Source organism: Zootermopsis nevadensis, unplaced genomic scaffold (genome assembly GCF_977971745.1).
Source record: "Zootermopsis nevadensis isolate Lab colony 2312 unplaced genomic scaffold, Znev_1.0 Znev_ptg000006l, whole genome shotgun sequence".
NCBI classification, from domain to species: Eukaryota; Metazoa; Arthropoda; class Insecta; order Blattodea; family Termopsidae; genus Zootermopsis; species Zootermopsis nevadensis.
In genome coordinates, this window is record NW_028259138.1 from 6,438,199 (window position 1) to 6,454,977 (window position 16,779).

At 34.3% G+C, this 16,779-nt stretch overlaps 1 protein-coding gene across 1 annotated transcript in view; it reads left to right on the forward strand.

The window, feature by feature from the left end:
- Dhc98D (Dynein heavy chain at 89D) overlaps positions 1–16,779 on the forward strand; it is a 286,807-nt gene that overhangs the window by 209,574 nt on the left and 60,454 nt on the right. Inside the window, exons 23-33 of the mRNA XM_087343616.1 lie at positions 1,019–1,186; positions 3,099–3,222; positions 4,741–4,899; positions 7,504–7,740; positions 8,875–9,036; positions 9,590–9,830; positions 11,185–11,473; positions 12,384–12,579; positions 13,459–13,692; positions 14,464–14,690; positions 15,667–15,766. Coding sequence (XP_087199742.1) covers positions 1,019–1,186; positions 3,099–3,222; positions 4,741–4,899; positions 7,504–7,740; positions 8,875–9,036; positions 9,590–9,830; positions 11,185–11,473; positions 12,384–12,579; positions 13,459–13,692; positions 14,464–14,690; positions 15,667–15,766 — 2,137 coding nt within the window. The remainder of the gene's footprint in view (positions 1–1,018; positions 1,187–3,098; positions 3,223–4,740; positions 4,900–7,503; positions 7,741–8,874; positions 9,037–9,589; positions 9,831–11,184; positions 11,474–12,383; positions 12,580–13,458; positions 13,693–14,463; positions 14,691–15,666; positions 15,767–16,779) is intronic.

The following is a 16,779-nucleotide window of genomic DNA, read 5'->3' on the forward strand; positions in this document are numbered from 1 at the left end:
CTGCATTTCATTATTCTAGTAATGCTTGGTGGCATGTATAAATTAAAGGTCTTTGTTGATGGTACATATACTTTCTTGAGCTGTTTCTCTTCAGAAAGGTCATATTTATTCAAAGAAATGGCAAAATTATTGCCTTGATAATCTTGATCTTCAGCATTTTGGAAACTAGACGGTATGAAATAGTTTTTGTACTGAATAATAACAAGCATTTCAATATTTATTTTTCTCCTTATTTTATCTTTATCGTAATTTTTATTTGTTTTTCCCGGACACATCACACACACACTTGCACTTATTATCTGTGTCTCAGCACAATATGGTTGTATATCTATTTGACAAAACCTTATGACTATCAGTCTACAGCTATTTCTACCACCAACACTTTAGTTCATTTTAGACATGTGTATGTAGGAGTGTTGATTGATACTTTGGTTCTTTAACAATTTTTTTTTCAACTGTATCAGCAAAGCATGATAGTATGCCTGTGAGTAATTAATTGGAAAGGATGTCCTATTACATGACATATTCCAGCATTTTGCTGAAGGGACTGAGGAAAATTACAAAAGCCTCAGTTACAGTAGCCAGTTTCCAGTTTGTGATCTGACCATTCTGAGAATGATGGAGGAATGCTGACTGCCAGGTCACACGTTAGAATGTTACATTTTTCTTCAGGTAATTTCTCTAATATCAGTACAGATGTTTAACTTGATGCAGAACTAAATTACTCTAGATTCAAGTATGCTGTGCTGTAAAATGCGTGTTCCCTGGATTGTACATTAGAATCCTGCTCAAAGCATAGATGCAGACCCACAATTGTTTTGTTGCTTACAGTCGCAATCAACCAGATGCATGTCCATCCAGTATGTCTAAGAAAGAAAGGAGAAATGAGAGAATGTAACAGATTGTATAGTTAATTGTTGGGAGGAATACAAAGTCTGAATTTAAGGGAAAAAAAAAGGCATAACTTATGAAAAGTGAAATCATACACATATTACATATTTCCTTTTGTCACTTCTAGGTGGAAGATATACAGAAATATTTGTTCATATGACAAGAATATTATATGTGACCAGTTCAGTGCCATGAATCCCACTTTGCTTCAGTATGATGAGGAGCTTGTATTTTATGAACAACAGATTGCAGACATTGATGAGATGGACAAATATTATGATATTTATTGTATAAGGTAATATTTTAAGGAATTATAGTAGAGTATGTAATATGATCATAATCAACATCACAACCACCACACAATACATGCTTTGAAAGTGATGTGAACCGAATAGATTATCTTATAGGGAGAACTATATACAGAATGTCTCACAACAGGGTGTCCATAACTTAACTACATGCTCTTGGGTCATTTTGAGCCAAAAAGCTCAAATAAACATGGGTCTGATCTGCAACGGTTTGTCAAGAAAGTGCTTTGCACTCATTATGCATTGGCTGTGTCTGAGATATTGGTCACTAAGCTGCATGCTGCGCGCATGGCGCATGTAGGCAAGACAGGGCAGTGGGTTCTTGAAGACCGCTTGGCCTCTTAGCGCTACTTGCGTTTCCTGCAGGAAGAGCTGCCATTGATGTTGGAAGATGTTCCTCTGCTGCTAGCCAGGTAAGGGTTGTGGCTGCAGCAAGATGGAGCTCCTTGTCATTTTTGTAGGCAGGTGACTATTTCTGAATCAACAGTTTCCAGACCGTTGAATTGTCCGAGGTGGTCCAGTTGCTTGGCCAGCGAGATCACCAGAACTTTTGGACTAATTTTTCTGTGGTCACATGAAATCCCTGGTGTATGCCATCAAGTAAAACAGTAGGTCTGAGCTGCTGAATCGAATAATGGACTCTGATGCTAACATCAAAAATGATCATGACCTTCAGTTACACGAAGGGCTCAACTGTGTGTCGACAATCAGGGTGGCCGTTTCAAGTCACATAAATAACGCATGAGTAATTGAAAATGCAATTTAGAGTGTATTCTAAAATTAATAATAATAACAACAACAACAACTTAACCTAAAATTAAGTGGAAATAATGTAAAAGTGACAAATGCAATAAAATGCTACTTCTCATTTTCTTGACAAACGGTTGCAGTTCAGATCCAAGTTTTTTTTTTAACTTTTTGACTGAAACTGATCCCAAGAACACAGTGTTAAGCTATAGACATTCTGTTGCGGGACTTTCTGTATACAAGTGAGATAGAATTTAAAGAGATGTTTAAGTTGTATTCTGTCTTTAAGTTGCCTTACAGGAATAATGTGAAATTATGTAAGAAAAACTGAATATTTAACATATAATTCTAGACAGAGTTATCTCGATACTACACTCTTCTTCAAAATATCCGAAGATAAATGTTGCTCATACAGTCTTGACAGCCTTAAATATGCTCCTATTTGGTTATTAATAAATAACTTATTTAATGTGCAGTGTTGGCACAGTGCCATTCTCCAAACCTAGTATCCTACTATTGGTAATACAGTTTAAAGGAATTGTCTACAAGCACATTTAACAAGAACTGTTTCACTAACAGACACTTTCCCACAAGAGTATTTCAACATAGACATTAATCTCTGTTCTTCGCATGATATAGTCTGTGTGCAGTTGTAATTGTACAATTGTTACGTGTAGTTTTTTATTTTTTAGCGATTATAATAGTATTTATTTGTACGTGTTTGCTGTCAAACATTTCATTATATGTATGCATTGCATTATTATTATTGTTATTTGTTACTGTATGAAAGATTTTGATGATGGGCAGTATATACAGACAGCGAGACATGGATTTTTTTATAGCATTTGGTATTCATTGTTCAGACTTCAGAGTACCTCACTGTAGAAATGATAACAGTTACTGCCTTCTTCAGAGGCTAAGTGACTTGGAACAAGAATGTTGATTTTGTCAAAACTGTAAAAATAACAAACATTTCAGAAGATTGTGCAACCTCCTCATTCCATTTTGGATTTGACACAATGTGTCCTCTGGGTCAAAGTCTTTTTGATCCTGAAGAAATAAGAGCCAGAAAGTTTCTCAAAAACATTGGTAATTTTTACCATTTTATGTGATATTGGTTAATATGCTTCCTTTCCTGTTTGCATATTCCAGAGTGAATCTTATTCCAATTATTGAGGCTTTGAAATTCCATGCAAATGAGTGGAAAGCTGCCTTTGGTCTTCGACTTGCAGAAAACACAAAGCATCTCATGTTGGAATTTAGGCATCATTTAATGGTGAGTGTTTACTTTTGTTAAGAGTGTGTAGTTTATAATCAGGTAACTTCATATAAGATTTGTGGTGGATGAAGTTGCACTGGAGCAAGTTTTTATTCTTATTCTTAAGATCTCCCTGCTGATCATTATTCCACCACTGCTCAATACTTAATTTATCATCACCTCATGACATATACAACAACTCTGATTAAGCAACACATTGTTATGTCCTCAGTCCTAAGTCATGGCCTTCATCTCTGACCTGGCACATGGTTGTTGAGAGAGGTAGTTTCCAGTATTGACTTAGTCATTAACATGTGAGTTGTTGTTGTACAGTGTGAAAGTAAAATAAAAACAAGAACTCTATTTTTTGACATATTCCTCAATAGATTTTCATTCAAAATTGCAGGATGTTGATAGCATGAAATAGGCGTGTCACAAGCTTATATGTAACTAATGCTGTATTAGCAAAAGTTGGAGGTTCAGCATTGCTAATACCAAAGCCTGTCATTAGGCATGATCCTGCAACAAATCTTTCTAAAATCCATCTTAATGTTATCCTTCCATTGATTTTATATTCTTCCAAATGGATGATTTCCAAGAGTTTTTGCCACCAGATTTCTGTATGCATTCCTTGTTTCTCCATCCTACTCACATTTTTGTTTTATTATTTCATCTTAGTTTTCACAACACAAAGAATACTAGTTGGTCTGTTAATTGCCGAGTAAAAGTATTTATTACAGAGATAAAGTATTTGTATTTCTTATAATTGGAAGGGGCTTACTGTGTAATTCATTCACCAACAAATGTTCCTTATATCATAAATGTAGACACTAAAAACAATAATAGTATAAATCTTCAGGTGACCTTCTGAAATTGTTCTGAACATAAACTCATCCCTGTACCTAAGCACTACTGTACTAAGGTATATGAAGGGCATGGAAATAAAGCTGAAATCTCACCAGTAAATGAGAGTGAGTATTAGGCTTCAAGCTCTACTTATGAAGGTGACTGTCGTCTGGGAAGTTGCGCCATAAAGTTGCATAGAAATTTATGTTTTAGATGTGCTTGCTGTCTCCATCATTAGGGCAGTAAGCACAACTGAAACACTGGTCAGTTTGTGAGACTACACAGTGAAACATCCCAGAAGAAAGTCATCTTAATACTCACTGCCATTAAAACATATTCTCCTGGAAAAGAACCAGGAGACTAGGTAGGAACCAGGACTAGTTCCAGAAGTGCAATGGGAATATCCATCTCCTGCCTGATATCAAATGTTCGTGATCAAGCCTATAGTCGCACACATTGCTGAATGACCTAAGCTAGCATGTTCATGCAAATTGATAGATGAATCGCCCTGATGACGGAGGCAGTATGGCCTCTGAAACGTTGGTTAACATCGATCAGACTACACAGCGCAACAACCCAGAAGACAGAAATCTTCATGCTCACCGCTGTGAAAACCTCAAATCTTACAAATTGATAGATCATATATATGGTTTTGATAAAAAGCTTTAAATTTGTTGTATATTTTTATAGAAATTGGATTCTGACATCCAGACAGAAATCAATGATTTAGAAGGATTCAAGTTTGTGTCAACAGCCATCGCAACTATTACGCGGATGTCAGTGAATGCAGAGTTGACATACCGTGAAATTCAAGAACGATATCATACTCTCAGGGAACATAATGTTCTGGTAAGCTTTCTCTTTATATTGATTTAAAGGACTTAGGTGTGAGCCTACTGTAATTAATGTATGATGTGCTTAAAAGTGTAGAAATCTTGGAATATTATTCTATCTCAATATTCAAATGAAACAGACTAAGTAGTGTGAAAGTCATGTTGAAGACATGTCTTACACTACAGTAGGCCTAAAGCCTGACTTAAACTTATGCTGCATTAAACAGAAACCTGCGCTTAATGAACATCAAGGCCAAACAGGTACCTCTGTGCAAAATCAGAAAGAATTCATTAAAAGAAACTTGTTTTACAATGGAATACAGATTTATAATTTTCTTATCACAATAATTGTATAACCATCTAACTTCACAAGGCAGAGCCCTCAAGAAAGTCGACCAACAAGTAAAAAAATTCCTCTCATTTTTTGGAATCTGAAGGTTTAGCACTGTGTTGACAAGAGCTTTCCAGATGATTCCAGTTCATACCATAGCACCCTATTTATTTAAGACCCATTTTAATATTATCCTTCCATCTGCACCTAGGTTTTCTGAGTGTTTACTGTATATAAGACTTCCAAAAAATTACCAACCAATATGTTCACCCTGAAGATGACAACTGCAGTATTTACCAAAAGCTGGATACCATTTGGTGGCTTATTCCTGAAAGCCAAAATTTTATATTTTGCAGGTAGAATTATAGTTTAGTGTATTCTTCTGTTTACTGTTTGAGATCAAACAGCATGGTAGTAAGCATTTGCTAAATTTAACCTGCTTTTAACTTAATAATGAATGTAATATTGATTTGTATCCATCATGCTGGCTGTCATTCTCAAATATTCGAACATTGTTTGATTAGGTATTGTAAATGCGTCATATTGTGATTATATATTATTAAAATATTTATTAAAAACTTTTTCCGTCAATCACAAATATAATATTGTTAAAAGATTAAAACATCATTTAACGTTTCCTATCGAGTACTCGATTACATTGGAACTTACACGACTAGTTTCGGCTATAATTTAGCCATCAAAGGGTGTTATGTAGTTTAAACTTATTACATGAATTACTGATTGTTATTGTTTTTTATGATTTATATTCTTCATTTTTCTGATGATGTTCTGGTCCTTTGTATTTTTCTTCGTTGGTTGTATTATCACAGGTCACTATTAGGTTTTTATTTCTTATGTGTAGTGACGTCAATATTTTGTGTATGACTGTGAAATAAAGTTTCAATTTTATCAATGACAATTGAAAATAGAAATATAGAAAACAAAATAAATAAATAGTAAAAATAAATCATATGAACTTACCCAAGAAGTAATATCGTATTCGTATGTAAGAGAACGGAGATGTACAGGACTGAATTGGATCGTGGCTGGTTACCGACTGCGGTGCTAGTGGGTGAAAGGTGGTTTGTCAGGGTTGAGGTCAAGGTACTGAAGTGCTTTAAATATGGGGTTGTTAAGTTCAATACTATTATCATTAAGGCATAATTTTTGTTTATAATTTTGATATATGTAATATTTTTCTATTGTGTCCCTGTGTTTTTTGTTTTTTATTATTTTCAATATGTCCATTGTTTCATTGATTGTGTTATAAGCATGTCCTGTATTGAGAATATGTTTAGAGTATGCGGAACTATCTTTATTGTGTTTTATGGCTGCTATGTGATAATACAACCAACGAAGAAAAATACAAAGGACCAGAACATCATCAGAAAAATGAAGAATATAAATCATAAAAAACAATAACAATCAGTAATTCATGTAATAAGTTTAAACTACATAACACCCGTTGATGGCTAAATTATAGCCGAAACTAGTCGTGTAAGTTCCAATGTAATCGAGTACTCGATAGGAAACGTTAAATGATGTTTTAATCTTTTAACAATATTATATTTGTGATTGACGGCAAAAGTTTTTAATAAGTTGTTTGATTCTTGAATGATTAATTAGCTACTTCATATTATGATTTTGTCTTGCTGTTTACTGATGAGAGATGAACATTTTATAACCAACTGGACTAACTAATTAACAAACTCTGTGAAGCAGGACCCTCTTCAACAATCAATGACCACATATTGCTCTGCTTTTGCAAACTTGAAACTTTTGTCACTGTATTAATGAAATCCTGCCATTGGATATGTCTCTAGCCAGCTGATTCTAGTATACTCCTTCACACATTGTGTCTATCAGGATCAATTTCAGTATTATTGTACCATCTACAACTTATTCCCTTGGGGTTTTTAGAACAGGTATCTAAAGGAAGTTACTGTAGGCTGAAAACGTAGCTCAAATGTGAGAAGAATAAATTGATAACAGATTTTAGTGTGAAAACCTGTCAGATAGTGGCTACTTGCCAATGCTGGTATGATGATTGAAAATAGCATTAAAAGGTATCTTCAGGGATTGGAAGTATTGGACAGAACTTGTCCAGATTTAGATCTTTGTATTTGTGGTGTTAATTATTCAGGTTCTGATATCAGAGAAGCTGTTCCTTTCAAATAAATAAGAAAAGAGAGCTGTGCTGTTATGCAAATTTTGCCACAATTATAGATAAAGATCATTTGAGTTCAATTTTACTTTGTATTTTCTGTTTTAACACCTCTCTTTCTCAAGGCTCCAAAAGAAGATGAGGATATGGCATTTGAATTACAAAGCATATGGGAAGCGATCTACATGAAGGCTCTCAACAGATCTCTAATGCTGGAATCTATGAAGGCAAGATTTGCTAAGCTAATAGTTGAAGAAATTGATGAATTTCTCAACATAACTGAGGACTTTGTTAAACGCTTTGAAGAGGATGGGCCGGGGTCTGTCGGACAAGAACTGGACCATGGTGTAATGCTCATGGATGTAAGCCAGATGTTCAGTTTCACAAAATACAGGTAGCCCTCGATTTGCGCCGATTCAGAATAACGTCGATTTTGAAACCAGCAAGTCAAAAAGTGACAAAATTACTATTATTTATAACGTTTTACAATTTATCTCGTACTGATTCTGATACTAAATCGTAATTCCTACATCGCTGATTTTGTATAAAAATTATAAATGCAGTCATCTCTGCAATTACGTATGTTTCGTTAAAACGAATTTGTTCCAATGAGATCGATGAATCGGTAAAAGGTGTTTGTGAAATGCAAACTTTTGCATATGCGAATTTGCTCTTATGTAGTTTCATTCCTGGAGCTTTGAACTTTCAAAGGAGTAATTTACTGTCTGCGGAGGTACTGGGGTTATTTTTACTACGCGATTTTCTATAGGTTGGCATCTTACACGAATGCAATTATAGCATAACAGCAGAGATGAGTGTACACATCAATCACATGAAATAATCGCAAACAATCGCGGGGTCCAACAAATTGCCGATTGTAAGTTTATAAAATATATATTTTTTAAATTCCCTTTATTTTATTTACGTTATTTCAGAGCTATAAATGTACTGCCATTATATTACTCGCCAATGTTTGGGTGCTGGGAACTCATGTCATTGACTTCCCATTGATTTACATTATAAAAGAATTTCAATTTACGCCGATTCCGTTTACGCTGGTTCGTCCAGGAACACATCCCCGGCGTAAATCGAGGGCTACATGTAAGTACTATTACAGCCTCCGTACCAAATATTGTTAACTATAAATTTTAGTTAAGCCTGGATTTTGCTACCCAAATAAAGTTAATAAACTTTTCTTCTGCATAGGTCTACTGACATATCTGTTTGCTAAGGCCATAATGTTTCTTTTTTTCAGTGGTGTTGAATCTTTGGGTTCTGCTACCACAGTGTGTATTTGTTAGAAGAATGACTGTAGAGTATCAATTATGGAGAAGGATTAATTAAGATTAAGAAATTATTAAGGATCCATAAACAATAGAATCATAAGTACTTGGCATGGATAACTAAACCAAATATTTTAGGTTGTTTGAAACTAAGTCTTTAGATATATTAAATTCTCCAGAAATGTGATATTGATTGAAGTGTTCAAATTATAGGAGTACAGACCTCAGTTTCAAAAACTGGAAGAGAAACGCCTGGACCTAGTAAATGCTGAGTTGTTGTTTGATCTTCCATTAACTGATTACACAAGCTTTATAAAATGTAAGGCCAATATGGAAGGCTTGGAGCAAATCTACAAACTTTTCAAAAAACAAAAAGTAAGTGCTGTCTTTATTACTTCTTTGTTTTACAATTACTCTTCGCATCTAATAATTTACTGTTTCTAGTATTATATTATTTTAATTAAAATGTGTTGGTTTGTACAGTGTTAACACATCGCATATATATGTTTGTAAGTGGAATATCTATATATTTTCATGTTTGTATATATTTTGAGGTATTTTGGAATCTAACATAGTTGCAGGGACAACCATAATATAAGATGTTCTTAAAATATTGGTACTTGGAAAGAGAGAATAATACCAGTAAATGTGTATAATTTTTAATTAATGTTTTGTCCAATTATATGCACGTTCTGTTGCAAATGTGCATGCACCAGTATATGTTCACATTCTGTGAATATCTAATTTGTTACAAAATGTAAAAACATATTCAGGCAATGGACAATGCCTGAAGAAGATATTCCATGATGGTAAAACTAGATCAGTTTTGGAGATGAAACTTGTGAAGTGATGGGGGGATGGAGTGACATGACCTCCGAGTATGCAATTTTTTATACACTTCATACGAAATGGTATTTTGTTCTTTCAGGCTGCTTGTGAGGTTTGGTCTGAAACCTTGTGGGTGAAATTTAATCCTGAGGCTTTGTTGGATGGAATGGAAACATTTATTCAAGAGTTGAGATGTTTTAATGAAGCAGTAATGCAGTTACCTGTTGTTCAGTTTCTGGACGTGTACATGAAACAGTTCAAGAATTCTGTTCTCCTGTTTGTTAAACTGAAGAATGAAGCTCTTAAAGAAAGACACTGGACATTGCTCATGGATAAGACAGGTTTGTGTTTGTCTTATTTAACTCATTCATATACACAATTAGCATATGTCATCTTGCTTCCATACCTGCATATCTGTTCTCTGAAGGTACACATCAATAGATCATAACTGATTTACATGTATCTACTGCTATCTAAGTAAGTTACCTGTGTAAGATTTGAGGTTTTCACAGCGGTGAGTATGAAGATTTCTGTCTTCTGGCTTGTTGCGCTGTAGTCTGGTCGATGTTAACCAACGTTTAAGAGGTCATACTGCCTCCGTCATCAGGGCGATGAGTATGAAAATTTCTGTCTTCTGGGTTGTTGCGCTGTGTAGTCTGGTGGATGTTTACCAACGTTTCAGAGGTCATACTGCCTCCGTCATCAGGGCGATGAGTATGAAGATTTCTGTCTTCTGGGTTGTTGCGCTGTGTGGTATGGTAGATGTTTACTAACGTTTCAGAGGTCATACTGCCTCCGTCATCAGGGCGATGATTATGAAGATTTCTGTCTTCTGGGTTGTTGCGCTGTGTAGTCTGGTCGATGTTAACCAACGTTTCAGAGGTCATACTGCCTCCGTCATCAAAGAGGCAGCGCAACAACCCAGAAGACAGAAATCATCAAGCTACCTGTGCTTTACACAAAGCTGTACTGAAATAATGAAGTTGCTTATTTTTTATGTCACCCTCTTTTTGATAAAGCTGCATTAATTGTTGTAATGATGTGTGTGTTTGACTCATACTTTGCTTGTAGGCGTATCTTTGATCAAATTTGTTTGTAGCAACAGGACACTTTAATCTCATAAGAACTGACATATGAAATGGAGCCATAAGAAATTGAACTCATAATTGTTCTTACTTATTATTAAATTAATCTTAGAAAGTAACAGTGTGTTATGACACACATTTTCTGGAATTTTATGGTATCAAGTGTTTTGACTGATAAATAGACTGTTTTATAGAAAATTATGTGGCACTATGGTTGCCTAGTGAAGAAACAGGGATGGACGTATCTAGATTTATTTTTGCATAGTGTGCACCAAATTAATGCATATAAGGCTGACCATGCTTGTCTGTCCACATGATTCAACTTGAGACTTGTGGTCTGAGAGTAATGAACTGAAATTTTCTACCATCAGTCTTGGGTTCAAAACATTTTAAAATTTATTTGAGTGCCAGACTTCATGTTCAGTTCAGGCCTCTTTTTCCAGTAATCATCTACCACAAATTATGCCTTGAAAGTGTTTCCTCCTCAGGTGTGACTGCTTCACCATCGCCAAGATGTGAAAAGGTGAAGGGTTAATATCTGGAGACATTGGGCTCATTTTTAATTAGACCAAGTTTGATAAAAAGTTAATTTTTACGTTTTGTTTTTTAGGTCAGCACTTCAGCATGTCACCGGAAAGGTTTATGCTTGGAAATTTGTTTGCTATGCAGCTGCAAAAATATCAAGATATTGCAGAAGAAATTATTGCTAATGCTGTTAAGGAACTTGCAATTGAAAAGGGACTCAAAGAAGTAGCAAATGTATGGGATAGAATGCAGTTTACTGTGAAAAAACATGTTAAGGAAAATTATGATAGGGGCTTCATTATGGGGCCTGTGGATGATATTGTTCTAGTTTTGGACGACAGTTTCATGAATTTGCAGAGCATGGCATCCTCACAGTAAGTGGAGCTTTAAACTGGAACCTTTATTGAAAGTCCTGTGGGCTCAAGAAAGTTATAAAAGATTAGATGATTGCTAGGCGATTTTCTGATTGAACTGTTAATTAAAATATATCTATGCTATGCAATTAACATATTAAAACCAGTATTGTTGTATATTCTTCGCAGTAGTATGCAGAGTGGAAGCATATGAAAAAGGTTTGGTCTCTCTGTCTCTGTCAGTTGTATATTGTATCTTTGAAAGAACTTAATGGAGTTTGATAAAATTTGGCGTTAGAAATGAGCACTAAAATTTACTGGACAGATTTAACTTTGATTCAAAACAGTTCTGCTGTCGAAACTCAAATGTAACTTAATCAATGTTCTAAAACATGGCTGGTCATACAAATAGGTGTTCATAATATGACGTTTACAATGGGCTAATATCAACATATTCTATGTGAAAATATTTTTTATTTAATTAAATACAAATTAATAAATTACACCTGTAGTTATTCAGCAGAAGAATGAACTAACAGCACCACTTTATGTGAATGTGGCATGCACCTGAAGTCATTTATCAGGTTAGTTTATTGTAAAAGGGATATTAGTAAGCATATGCATTTGTGTATCTATGAAAACATGAAATGGATCATGGAAATATATTTTAAATTAGTGTGTCAGTGATGCTTTGGGTGAACAAACCTTTTTATTTCTTCATTTATAATTCTCAGTAAAATAAAAAATGTCATCCTGAGATAATTAAATTCAGTCTGCATACTATAAAATCCACTTAAATATTATCATTTCATCTACTCCTGTGTCAGCCAAGTGTATTAAATATGAAGGGTGCTGATAAGCTATAATTTGCACTTGTCCAAGCAAACATTATTACAGAATAATGGTTTTTCTTTTGTTTTTTGGCTTGTAGATTTGTTGGCCCATTCTTGTCAGTAGTTCAGAAATGGGAGAAAACACTGTCTGTCATTAGTGAGGTTATGGATGAGTGGCTGTCAGTGCAACATAAGTGGTTGTCCTTGGAGGGAATTTTTATGGAAGCAGATATCAGACAACAACTTCCCAATGAAGCCTTGAAATTCACCGAAATAGACAAGGCATTCCACAAGGTACTTAACTTTCAGAACTAGCAGAAAGAGGGTTAAATGGATAAACTAATGGACAAAGTTAGTATATGTACATATATTGACATTGATTGTGTGATTTCATATATTTAAATATAAATGTGCTATCCCATCTGGTTTGTTGGATTTTTGGTCTCTTTCCATCATCTGATATAAAATTATCAGAGGTGTTGTGAAGATTAGGACAGATCTAATCCTCATAACATGTAATTTTAAAGCATTGGGTAACGGACAGAATTCAAAAATCTAACATTTTATCTTGCATTACACAAATATCAGGACCCTTCAGAATAGATTTGTGCTATACCAGTTCAGCTTTTAAAATGACACTTAGTGAACTGAGTTAACTGGTGTTTACAGCTAACATTTAGTGGAGAAATACTCTATATATATCTAGGAGTGTAATAGGCATAGTACCTGCACAGTTTTGGAGAGTTACAATCTCCAGTCACATGTTGACAGTGATATTTCCTTACATTTGCCTTTGACTTAATAATTTATAACACATTTCATTGATGCTGAATACCTTGTAGAATAATATACCACCAGGCTGAAATTGTTTTCTTTTGCATTTATCTCAGAATATACTGAATTATTCTTTTCCTCCACATTACGCTATATATTTAAGGCTCATTAAGAATGGCCTACATCTATGTAAGTTATGTTAGACTTTAGCCCTTCTTACCTTGTGCTAAAGATATATCTAATCAGTTTTGAAAGCATAACAAAATCAACCAAAGATCAAAGTTATTTGTTATGAACAGTATGATTACAATGGAAGTTTTAATGTTGATGCTTTATCTAATAATGAACAAGTGAGCTCTCCCAGCACAATGTCACAATGCTAAGTGTATTTTCTTGTAGATGATGTTGGAGACTGCTCAGAACCCAAATGTGAAGGATGTTTGTGAGGCTCCAGGATGCTTAAGCAAAGTTAAAAGACTCAACTGTGCTCTGGAGCGGTGTCAGAAATCACTAAATGATTATTTAGACTCGAAAAGAAATGCTTTTCCACGATTCTTCTTTATATCTGATAATGAGTTGTTATCAATTTTGGGAAGCAGTGATCTGTCTTCTGTGCAGGAACATTTGGTAAAGGTAGGTGTCACATAGTACTTCAGAAGTAAATGTTAACATTTTATCATTTGTTAAATTACATTTCACAAGTTTTTATTTTTAATACAAGTAGTTTAGAGAAATAGCTTATTTTGTTTACTTTCTTCAGAAGCTTGAGTCTGTAAAAAGAGACTAGCAAGAACAGGAATTAATAATTATAAAACTCAATGAGACATTTGTGTGTATAATTTGAGTAGGGAGGACCACTTCCTATTTGATTGACAAATGGCAGCTATGTCGGAGGTCAGCCAGGCCCTGACCTGCCATGTCTCTGTAGGGGTAGCAGTTGGTAAAGACAGCCTTAGGTCAACAGTAGGCTATTTCAGTGAGAATACTCTTTAGAAAGTGTAATAAAACTCACCAGTGCTACAACAGATGCTGAAAATGCTGCCGTCCTAACTGAACATACTCGGTGCACCCGTGAAACACATTGGTGTTAACTCTCTTGAGTTCATCCCCAGAAATTGCTGAAATCTCAGAGCAGATGTTATATCTTAATTCTTTCAGAGTGTGGGGAATTGTTTTCTACATTTTATCATTTATACTTCCGCACAAATAAAAGTCACAAAGTGTTAAATCAAGGGAGCTTTGAGGCCACAGACTGCAGCTGATTACATGGTCACTAAAATCACCCATGATCCTTTCAAAGTTATATGTATCATGTGAGTTGTTGCAGAACCCTGCTGGAAAACACTGTATAGCCTTTATTCTTCTGTTGGCTTGTGTTCACATACCTGGCAGTAAATGTTTCAGATGTTTGATAACATCAGGAGTTTAAGGCTAGATACTGACAGCCAAGATCGCCCTATTGCCTCAGCAGCTATATCTTGTGAAGGAGAGGTAATGGAGTTTCTGGAAGTCATTCTTACAGTAGGTCAAGTTGAAGACTGGTTGAATGCTGTTCTTAAAGGAATGCGAGTAGCAAATCGATATATTACCAAGAAAGCCATATATGATTATGGAAAATTAAGGAAACCCAGGTAAGAGTCCAGCATCAGCCATAACGTGTGAAGCAGAATCCAAAATTCAGAAAATTAAAATTCACAAATTTAGAATTGCATGCTACAACTAAAATACAAGTGTAAAAATATTTCTGTTATTGTGCTTCTTTAATGTTTAATTGTTAAATGGTGGTAGGTCAATACCAAAGTCATTTAATTTCTGGATGCTTGTTTTCCAAGGCCCCAGATTACAATAACAGGTATATATCAATATTATTTAACGGTCTGTATAAAACCATAATTGTTAGTTGTAATTTTGTGGGATTGCATAACTTAAAATTTCACCTTTGGCTAATAAATACCTGTGCTTTGCTTTTTTGTATATTTAAGGTAAACATAAAAGTCAGTTTCTTTTTAATAAAACTAAAATATTTGTATCCACTTATTAAAATAATATTCGGCCATTAATTTCCCATGTGCAAATGCTTTGATCTTTTGATAAATTGAAGAAAATGTAAGGTACCTGATGTGGAGTGTAGGAATTGGAGGAAGGCTATGATGAAAGTGGGGTGGACATTTTATCTCTGAACTGACTGTTGTAATGTCAGTGAAAGAGTTGCTCATAGTGGCAGAATGTTCATTAGTGGAATAGGCCTATTTACTCATACCCTGTGCTGAAATTTACATTTTAAAATATAAGATTTTGTGGCCACTAAGTGTAGTGAAGTTGTCTCTTTTGATCATCTGTATCAATATCAAATAATTACAGCAGTTTCAGAACCATAACTACAATAAGAATCTCTGTTGAAAATTAGAACATGCAGCTGAACTATGAATCTGTGTTAACAGGCTACATGGCAGCGTGTACATTGGAAAAATAAAATGGACATGTAGGCCTACATATATGGTAGATTGTTAAGCTGCCTTTGACCCGTAACTGTAGACTTATGGCATATGACTGTCAGCTGCTGCTCCATATTCTCTCATTTAGATGTTAATTTTTTACATTTCATAGAACCGAGTGGATGCTAGAGTACCAGGGGATGGTTTGTCTGGCAGCAAACCAAGTATGGTGGACAGCAGAAGTGGAAAATGTCTTTGAGAAATTAAAAGAGGTAAGATAGTTCTCTAGTTTTAAATTTAATAGCATTAATTAAAACTTACATTTATGCAGTATTTTGTGACTCATTTCCTGTATTTCTTTTAAGTTTACATTAAAAATGTATTTAATGGCTTTCAATTGTTAAAATGTAATTTAAAAGCTCATGCATGCATGCTGTAATATTCATGCTGACCCAAGAGCACATCGAGTCGTATGTGTTTGTTAATTATAAACTGCACCCTTGAAGGAATCTGTTGAAGCTGTTAAGAATTATATAATTATGAAATTGCTATGCTAATTTCTTTAATTTGATTATAGGAGTTTGATGTTTTTTATTTCTCTGCTCAAATCTTTATACTGTTTGTAGGAATTGGCTATATGAGACTAATCAGTAACTTTTAATATTCAAATCACCCTCTCCATGTTAGACTTGTGCACAGTGATTTTGATTAGGGTAAACCAAATATTTTCTCTCCATTAAACAAAAAATAATTTTATTTTTATCATTATGAAAAATTACATAGATTTAATTATGATTACATGGTTTTAAGTGCTGAATTTTCTGTAATTTTCATGTTGGAACAAAAAGTACTGACATAGCCTTAGTTAAATTGAACTCTGTTTATAAATGAAGAAGAATTTAAATACTTCCGTACTAATTTCACTGTTACAACATTCATTTTAAATTTGTCCTTATCCCGTTTTTATGTAGACTGAGAAAGCAAACTCGTACTACCTCTTCTGACCCAAAGAAGTGTAATAATTATTTGTCTGGTGAATAGTGCTTGGGAAAAATAAAGCATCAAGAGCAAAAGTGTTCCATTTCAGGAAGCCTAAAATGAGTGTAAATAATGGTGTATGAATTCGTAGCAGGGAAACATATAACATAAAAATATTTTAAATAATGGTTTATTAGTAAGACTGGACAAATTAGCCCAAGTATGAACAATTTAAAGAAAAAAAAATTGTTTGGGATTGTCATTTTATTGCAGTATCTACAGTCAACAAAGAAGTAAATGTTGTTGC